Below are 10,000 nucleotides of genomic sequence, written 5' to 3' on the forward strand. Positions count from 1 at the left end.
TGGACAATGAAAAGCTTTCCACCAGTGAATTGATGAGGTTGGTTAATCTGTGCCTAGACTCAACCTTTTTTAATTTCAGAGATACGGTGTACCACCAGAGGATTGGGACCCCCATGGGCTCGCCAATCTCGGTAATCCTGGCTGAGATCACTATGCAGCAGTTCGAGAGTGAGATTTTGGCCGATGCACTAACATCATTGAAGCTGTGGACGCGGTATGTGGACGACATGTTCGCAATCCTGAAGGCCAAGGATGTGGATGGGTTTCTGGAACATCTCAATGGGAAGCATGAGGCTATCCAATTCGAGATGGAGAAGTAAGCAGAAGGCGAGCTACCGTTCCTGGACGTGTTGGTGAGACGCGCGGGTGATATTTTGGTCACCAGCGTGTACAGGAAGGCAACGCATACCGACCGATTGCTGGATTTCGGCAGCGATCACCCGACCTGCCATAAGAAGAGCGTGGTGAAGACGTTGTGGAACAGGGCGGAGAGGGTCTGCTCCACAGGGACTTCGCTAAAAGAGGAAAGAAGCAGGTTGAGGAGGGTATTCCGAGACAATGGATACCCGAATCAAGTGGTGAAAAGATGGACGGCGCCACAGAGAAGAGAAACAGACCGGGGTGAGGCACGAACAACCACAACCAGGATTTCGGTCCCCTACGTGAGGGAAGTTTCGGAAGTCGCAGCGAGGATTTTAAATAAGAATGGACTGACCATCGCGCACAGACCCACTAACACGCTAAGTGGAGCGCTCACCCGGGTCAAGGACAGAGTGAGCAAATTGGACCAGCCCGGGGTGGTGCATAGCGTCAGCTGCTCCGACTGCACAGCGAGATATGTGGGGGAAACAGGAAAGCAGGCTAGTACCAGACTACAGGAACACCAAAGGGCGGTAGGCAGAAAGGACCAGAGTTCGGCAGTGTACAAGCACATGGAATTGCATCAGCACGAATTCGACTGGCAAGGCGCTAAGGTTCTGTACAGCGACAAAAAGAAAGGAAGCAGATTGTTCTTAGAAGCGTGGGCCACCAACGAGGATAGCATTAATAGGGCTATTACACTCAACTCTATATACGCTGGGGTAAGAAGCAGGTTCTCTCCCTCCCCCATCCTCCCCCTCCTCCCCCCCTGTCCCTCCGCCACCAAACACTCCCGCTTGACCCAGGTCACAGCGCCTACCTTCTCCCCCTCCACCACCTCACACTCTCGCTTGACCCAGGTCTCGCTTGACCCAGGTCACAGCGCCTACCTTCTCCCCTCCACCACCATACACTCTCGCATGAACCAGATCATAGCGCCTGCCTTCTCTCTCCCCCCCCATGACAGGTTACCGCGTCCCCCCCCCCCTGGCGGGCGTAGCTATTAGTATATTAAGAACATGTAATTCACTGTATCCCCTGAGGACGAGTCCCGGACAGGACTCGAAACGTCGGGAATAAACTACCTACTCCTGAGTCTGGTGTTTTCTACGTTTCCACCATTATGGTTCCCGGACTCCAGCTTTTTTCGTACGTGTATATATATATATATATATTTATATATATATATATATATATATATATATATATATATATATATATATTGTCAGTGTATTTGGGCAGGAGTTTTTCTCTAATGCATGTTTCATTAAAAGTGATGGCTAGTTGTGCATTAATAATTTTCTTAATGGTATTTTCCATATACCTTATTAAGGATTTGTTTTCCTTAGGAAGGAAATTTATGACTTGGCTGTATGTAGTCATATTAGCTAGATCGCGATTTCGGGTTCAAGACCCTTCTTCAGTAGCTATAGGGATAAGCATTAATCCGAAGATTCTAGTAAAGATCTAAGTTTTATACTAGAGTTCCTATACTTGCTAATCACTGGGGGAGGTCACCTGGTATTACGGGCAGGGACGAAATGTCACGTGCGCTAGGGAGCCTCCGGGTTTGTGTTGTGGCGGAATGTGGCGTTTTGTCTCGTAGTTGGACGAGTGGCGTTTTGTCTCGTATTGGCGTTTGTGGTGTTATGTCTCATGTTTTTATTTGTAACGGTTTGTCTCATGCTTGGAAGGGCTCTAAGGTCTTCTGCTTGTACATTTAGGTTTGGGCTCAACTCTTTAATATATAACGCTTCTAAAATTGGGAGGCGTCTATCGTCAGTACATAAATCCAAAATCTCGGTGTTTTTCTCTAGTGTCTCTCTTGCTAGTGTTATGCCGTGGGCTTCTCTTAAGTGATTTTTAGGGGCTCCAGATGTCAGGTGGTATGAGAGGCGACGGGATAACCTCATTGTCGTCATGCCAATATAGGTGGATGGGAGGGCTTCACAGATATTTACTGTAGATACATTGATGATGTCTTCATTAAAACCAATAACAGCAATGAAGCTGAAAAACTCCGCCACCTATTACAAGAGACATCTGAACTCACTTTCTCTATGGAAGATAGCATTGACGGAGCTTTACCCTTCCTCGACCTCTTAGTGAAACAAAATTAAAATTCTTTTAATACAACAGTGTACACAAAACCCACTAACCCTGGACACTGCCTTAATGGATCCAGTGAGTGCCCTCAAAGATATAAGGACTCTACCATCAGTGCCTATATTCGAAGAGCACTAACTCACTGCAGGAACTCTAGTATAAAACTTAGATCTTTACTAGAATCTTCGGATTAATGCTTATCCCTATAGCTACTGAAGAAGGGTCTTGAACCCGAAATCGCGATCTAGCTAATATGACTACATACAGCCAAGTCATAAATTTCCTTCCTAAGGAAAACAAATCCTTAATAAGGTATATGGAAAATACCATTAAGAAAATTATTAATGCACAACTAGCCATCACTTTTAATGAAATATATATATATATATATATATATATATATATATATATATATATGTGTGTGTGTGTGTGTGTGTGTGTGTGTGTGTGTGTGTGTGTGTGTGTGTGTGTGTGTGTGTGTGTGTGTGTGTGTGTGTGTGTGTGTGTGTGTGTGTGTGTGTGTGTGTGTGTGTGTTTGTATATATACAAGCACATGTGGAATTGTAATGGTGGATCTTATTGGAGAAAGGATGGAGGAGGAGAAAATTCAATTGGTTCACGAGTGAAAGATCACGTCCTTCTGGGAGGATCTTAAATATAAAAGTAAAGATCATCGGACTAAATAAATTATGACGCCATTGCAACAAAAGGTTCAGTCAAAAGCCGATCTGTGAGCTGTCATGAATTTTGTCGATGATTTCTTGAGTGGTGACAGTGGCAGACCTTCCTTGACGAGGGTAATCTTCCAGGCTGTCCCTGCACCGTTTGAAATCAGCTGCCCATTTTTCAACCATTCCATATGAAGGAGCATTGTCTCGTTGAGTAGCCACCATGTCCTCGTGAATTTTCTTTTGGAGTTAGGCCTTTGTTGTAGATGTATTGAATGACTGCCTGATGACCAATGCTGCCCATTTTCTCTACAATATCTTACTGCCCCAAATCAGTTTGAAAATTCTTATACCGGCTTATGAACGATTAACCTTTGTGTGAAAAAAAATTCAAGTCAATATCTCGTATTCTTCTTCCATTGCCCACACATTTTTTAATCACCCCTAGAAGTCAAAAAGCTGGAGAAATAAAAAAGAATAGGCTTATTGATCATGAGTTGGCTAGAAGGAATATTTATTTTTCTACTCTCCAGAAAACAAAACTTACAGGGAGTGATTCCCTCAAAGAAGAAAACTATATATTCTATTGGCAGGGTCTGAGCCCGGACAAGTAGAGGGTACATGGCGTTGGATTTACCTGTTCAGTACCATCACTACTCTGGTGGGCAATTAAGTTTTGAGTGACAATGAAAAAGCTGCTCTTGGTTACAGTTTACATTTTTCAATGACAAAGGAAACAGACAGTGTAAGCATTAGAAAATATTTTTGCAATATAGGTAAATTTGGTGACCTTTCAGTTGAGAACTTATATATATGTAAAGGTTTATTTTATGAAGAAATGTCAAGAAACAATAATGCGAGTTGTCCTCTTAGATTTAAAAATACTTTAAAGATCTTAGAATTGACCTAAATATTCATCTTACTAAAGCTGACAAATCTAATGCTTTAGTAATAATGAAAAAAATTAACGAACTTCTTAATGATTCAGAAACATATTGTGAACTTAGTAAAAACCCATTAGAGTCAGTTAACAGTTCTTTTAATAAGAAAATAAAAAGTTGATTAAAAAACGAGGACACCTTATGTAAGAAGTTCATGACCCTTTCCCCACCTTTACCATACATGTATGGGTTAATTAAAGTTCACAAAGAAAATTATCCTATTAGGCCCATTATTAGCTCAATAGGATCAGCTTCTTATGAATTGTCCAAATGGCTGGTATCTTAGTTAAATCCATAAAAAAAAATATTTGGAACGAACATAAAAACAGTGTTGATTTAATTGACTAATTAAACTGTTTAGAGTTAAATTAATTATGATTTCAAATTAGTTAGTTTTGACATTATCTCATTATTTTCAAAAGTTCCAATAGATGACTTGCTTGAATTTCTTTCAGATGAACTTCCCAATCATAACATACCTTACGATACCATAATCATTAATCCTTATTAAGTTGTGCATCAAGGACTGTAAATTTGAATTTAATGAACATAAATTTGGAATGGCAAAGTAACATTTATATGGAATTTTTTGAGTGAAAGATTTTAAGTAATACAAGCTGGGTGCTTGGCCTGCGGCGCTGCTTGCTTCACTCGCGGGCGTTTCGCGCCCTAGGGCTACGCCCTCTTGCTATACATTTGTAAAAGGTCAAAATAGAATATGAGTGATAAAAATCATGTGTTTTATTAGTCATCTTTAACTTCTTCAACTTAAAGCCGCCGGCACTACTTCTTAGTAGGAGAAGATTCTCCCTCGTCGTCGTCGCTGCACCTCTTGTTGCTCTCAGTGGTGGTATCTCTGTTCTCTTTTAGCATCTTTTTGACCTCTTCTATTTTTTGGTTAACTTCCTCGATTTTCTCTTCCAACTCCTCCTTGATAGAGATAGAGAAACTGGAGGCAGGGTCGACCTCTTCTTCTCTTTCGTAGCACAAATCGTACGACGCGGGCAGCAACATATCTACGGCTTCCTCTTCTGAGATCGTGTACACTTCTTTGGGTATCTCGACAATGCTTTGGTCAGGCTCTTCTTCGGCCAAAGCAACTTCTTGGTCGTCAGAAACTACGACCGCTTCAGGAGGTTTATCTTCTTCTGAAAGATTCTCAACGAAAAGTTCTTTATACACGCAATTGCGTGGTAGTTTCATCCTGAAATCGTCGTTCACTTTTTCCCAACCTGTGTATATGATGAGAGAATTCCAGCTTGTAACTCTTGAGCAGGCGACATAAAGTTGTCCGTGCGCAAAGCACTGTGCAGAATCGAGGGGCTCGTTATGGCATTGAAAACCGATGTCTGAATGTCCGTTACTTCTTCCATTGCAGTGTCAACACTCATGTACACTTTCTCTGGTTCTTCAGACTTATCGTAGACCATCAAGTTTATCCTGTCGACATCATCGTTTGTGGGGGAAATGATAGCCCTCTTCTCGAAATATGAAGCATTCAGGTGATTTTCCTCTAAATTATCATAGACTTTGTCCACTAACTCTTTACGGGTCTCAACGACAATCCCAAACTTCTGGGAAGTTTTACGGGTCCACTTTCCCCTCTCCCCAGAGCCAATAGATTTTTCGCAAATATCTTGTTCTCTGCGTCATCTGCCTTGAGTTTCACGTTACGTGTTAGTTCCAACTTTAAAAGGTCGTCCCAGAAATAACCGGACTTTATATAGTATTCGAGCTGATCATTCATTCCTCCCCATCTTGTAACTGGGAGGATTTGACAAAAATCTCCCGCACAGACAAAGACTACCCCCCCCCCATAAACCTTCCTGGAACACCCAAAATGTCCCGAAGGGAAACATCACACACGCACGCACGCACACAATTTTACAAATACACTTTATTCTAACAGAAGACTGGTTTTCATATGCGAGGACGGGAAGTCCAGGAATGAGCTAAAACGCTCGACCAATCGCCTCATCCCAGTTATACATTTCTTAGACTCTCTTCATGGCGTATGTTGATAACAACTCGCCAGTGAGACGGGGTCGCCGGAACGAGCTGTCTACGAACACCAAGAACTTCGAGATCTTCGAGGCCTTCCAGAACTTCGAGACCTTCCAGAACTTCGAGACCTTCCAGACCTTCGAGACCTTCGAGAACTTCGGCACTTTCGAGAACTTCGGCACTTTCGAGAACTTCGGCACTTTCGAGAATTTCGGCACCTTCGAGAGCTTTGGCACCTTCGATAACTTCGGCACCTTCGAGAACTTCGGCACCTTCGAGAACTTCGGTACCTTTGAGAACTTCGGCACCTTTGAGAACTTCGGCACCTTCGAGAACTTCGGCACCTTCGACAACTTCGGCGCCTTCGAGAACTTCGGCGCCTTCGAGAACTTCGGCGCCTTCGCGAACTTCGGCGCCTTCGAGAACTTTGGCGCCTTCGAGAACTTCGGCACCTTCGACAATTTCGGCACTTTCAAGAACTTCGAGAACCTCGACACCTTCGAGAACTTCGGCACGTTCGAGAACTTCGGCACGTTCGAGAACTTTGGCACCTTCGAGAACTTCGGCAGCTTTGAGAACTTTGACACCATGGCTTAACGATGATCGTTCTTGACTCAACGATGATCGTCCACGGCTCAACGATGATCGTCCATTGCAAAACGATGATCGTTCAGGGCTCAACGATGATCGTCCATGACTCAACGATGAGCGTCCATGGCCTAACGATGATCGTCCACGGCTGAACGATGATCGTCCACTGCTGAACGATGATCAATCTTGACTCAACAACGTCCATGGCTCAACAATGATCGTTCTTGACTCAACGATGATCGTCCACGGCTCAACGATAATCGTCCATTGCTCAACGATGATCGTCCATTGCTCAACGTTGATCGACCATTGCTCAACGATCATCATCCACGGCTCAACGATGATCGTCCATGGCCCAACGACGATTATCCATGGCTCAACGATGATCGTCCAAGGCTCAACGATGATCGTCCACGGCTGAACGATGATCGTTCATGGCTCAACGATGATCGTTCTTGACTCAACGATGATCGTCAATGGCTCAACGATGATTGTCCATGGCTCAACGATGATCGTCCACGGCTCAACGATGATCGTCCATTGCTCAACGATGATTGTCCATTGCTAAACGATCATCATCCACGGCTCAACGATGATCGTTCACGGCCCAACGATGATCATCCATGAATCAACGATGATCGTCCATGGCTCAACGATGATCGTCCACGGCTCAACGATGATCGTCCATGGCTCAACGATGATCGTTCTACTCAACGATGATCGTCCATGGCTCAACGATGATCGTCCATGGCTCAACGATGATCGTCCACGGCTCAACGATGATCGTCCATTGCTCAAAGATGATTGTCCATTGCTCAACGATCATCATCCACGGCTCAACGATGATCGTCCACGGCGCAACGATGATCATCCATGGCTCAACGATGATCGTCCATGGCTAAACGATGATCGTCCAAGGCTCAACGATGATCGTCCATGGCTCAACGATGATCGTTCTTGACTAAACGATGATAGTCCATTGCTCAACGATGATCGTCCATTGCTCAACGATGATCATCCACAGCTCAACGATGATCGTCCACGGCTCAACGATGATCGTACATGGCTCAACAATGATCGTCCACGGCTCAACGATGATCGTTCATGGCCCAACGATGATCGTTCTTGATTCAACGATGATCGTCCACGGCTTAACGATGATCGCTCACGGCTTAACGATGATCGTCCACGGCTCAACGATGATCGTTCACGGCTCAACGATGATCGCCCATGGCCTAACGATGATCGTCCACGGCTCAACGATGATCTCCACGGCTCAACTATGATCGTCCACGGCTGAACGATAATCATTCTTGACTAAACAATGTCCATGGCTCAACGATGATCGTCCATTGCTCAACGATGACCTTTCATGGCCCAACGATCATCATCCATGACTAAACGATGATCGTCCACGGCTCAACGATGATCTCCACGGCTCAACGATGATCGTCCACGGCTGAACAATAATCATTCTTGACTAAACAACGTCCATGGCTCAACGATGATCGTCCATTGCTCAACGATGATCTTTCATGGCCCAACGATCATCATCCACGGCTAAACGATGATCGTCCACGGCCCAACGATGATCGTCCATGGCTCAACGATGATCGTCCACGGGTCAAGGATGATCGTCCATGGCTCAACGATGATCGTCCACCTGCCAAGCGATGATGTAACCAATTTACCACCGGCCCGCCCCATCTCGGGAAATGACAGATTTTATTTTTTATTAAGTATAAGATATATATATATATATTTAAATCAGATTTATTTGATTTATATATATTCTTTATAGATTTTAGATATTATGGGATTGCTATTTGATATGAGATCTGATTGCTAAAGGACATTTTTAGCATATCAATATAAGGAGCAGTGTTATATAGACTTGCTACAAGTATACAAGGAACGGTATAAGCCGTATGTGAGGACGGTATGCTCAGGTTCACTCGATTCCTCCAAGAGTTTTCTCATCTTGGTGACATTTACTGCATTGTCTGTCACAAAACTTCCAATGTGACAACCAAAATCTTGTTCAACCTTCTTGATCGAATTTTGTACAAGCTGTAGAAAATATTCAGCAGTGTGAGGTTTCCCTGGTGTGTCTATTGTGTCAACTAAATAAATCTGACCAGTGGACTGACACATATTATGGGCTCATAATGGATGTTAGACCACCTATCAATTGAAAGACATACAGTTTCATTATTCAGGTCATCTGCACACTTTTTTTATTCCTTTTCATACACAAGATCCAAGTACTTATCAGCAATATCTTTTCTGGATGGAGGAATATAACCTGGCCTCAGGTTCTGAACCATCTTGCAAAACTGAGGATGCTGAACAAGACAAAATGGTGAATTTGTAGCATATATAATTCTTGCAACTTCTTTGTTGAGATTTTTCTTTTGAGAGGCTGAAGTTTTTATGATAAATCTGTCCAGAGATGTTGATGACTTTCTTTTAGATGAAAATGATTTAGCAGAAGTGGCGCCTGTGGAGGAGTCTGATAGTGACCTTTTTAATGGTGGAGTCAGGTTTGCAGATAATTCAAGTGGAGCCAATGATGAAGGGAGTGAAGCTGTTGATACAGATCCTGAAATGGAAACAGAAAATCTTTAGCATATTGCATAATTTATAAATGAATAAATAAATGAATGAATACAGTGTGATTTAGGCTACTTTTGAGTACAGTAGTTATTTTTTAGATAATGATCATATTCACACAAGCCGCTAAATTATTTGGAAATAATTAACAGGATACGAAATAGGTGAGCGTGGAAATCAGCCCACACAGGATTCAGTCCACTTTTAAATTCAGTAAAAATAATGTGGTAGTTGGGTTAGGTTAAGCTAAATCCCTTTTGGCTGAATCCCATATGGGCTGAATTCCAACGGAACCTATGAAATATATTACACAATGTTGAATGAAATGAATAACAATCATCTAGGCCCCAAAGTTGAGTGGATACACTATACTATAGTGATATAGTTATTACCCAAATTTAAAAGTAATGAAGTTGAAGTATCACATATTTATTGCACATGTTCTCCATTGTTCACCAAATTTATATAGTTGCGTATGACAAGGGAGAAATGCACACAATATAAGTAAAATTATTTACCTGGGTCATCAATTTCTTCTTCTGTATGCTGTGGCTGACCTTGGCATTTATCTCTGTGAGATTTTAATCTTGACACAATGCCCTGTAGTTCCTGGCTGCATTCTTTACATTTAGCTCGGTACCCTTTGCCAGAAGTTGTTGGTAGTTTTTCAAAATAATTCCAGACATGATATTTTTTTCTGCCTGAAGGAACCACTCT

At 42.8% G+C, this 10,000-nt stretch overlaps 2 protein-coding genes across 2 annotated transcripts in view; one reads left to right on the forward strand and one right to left on the reverse strand.

The window, feature by feature from the left end:
- Positions 1-320, forward strand: part of LOC143033537 (uncharacterized) — a 31,995-nt gene extending 31,675 nt beyond the window's left edge. The window contains exon 3 of the mRNA XM_076199028.1: positions 1-320. This exon is cut by the window's left edge and continues 779 nt beyond it. Coding sequence (XP_076055143.1) covers positions 1-320 — 320 coding nt within the window.
- Positions 321-5,292: 4,972 nt separating this feature from the next.
- The window catches only part of LOC143033538 (uncharacterized), a 90,666-nt gene continuing 85,958 nt past the window's right edge, over positions 5,293-10,000 (reverse strand). Inside the window, exon 3 of the mRNA XM_076199030.1 lies at positions 5,293-5,618. Within this exon, the coding sequence (XP_076055145.1) occupies positions 5,293-5,618 (326 nt within the window). The remainder of the gene's footprint in view (positions 5,619-10,000) is intronic.

The sequence above is a fragment of the Oratosquilla oratoria genome, chromosome 16 (genome assembly GCF_046742065.1).
Source record: "Oratosquilla oratoria isolate Oo_2021 chromosome 16, ASM4674206v1, whole genome shotgun sequence".
NCBI lineage: Eukaryota > Metazoa > Arthropoda > Malacostraca > Stomatopoda > Squillidae > Oratosquilla > Oratosquilla oratoria.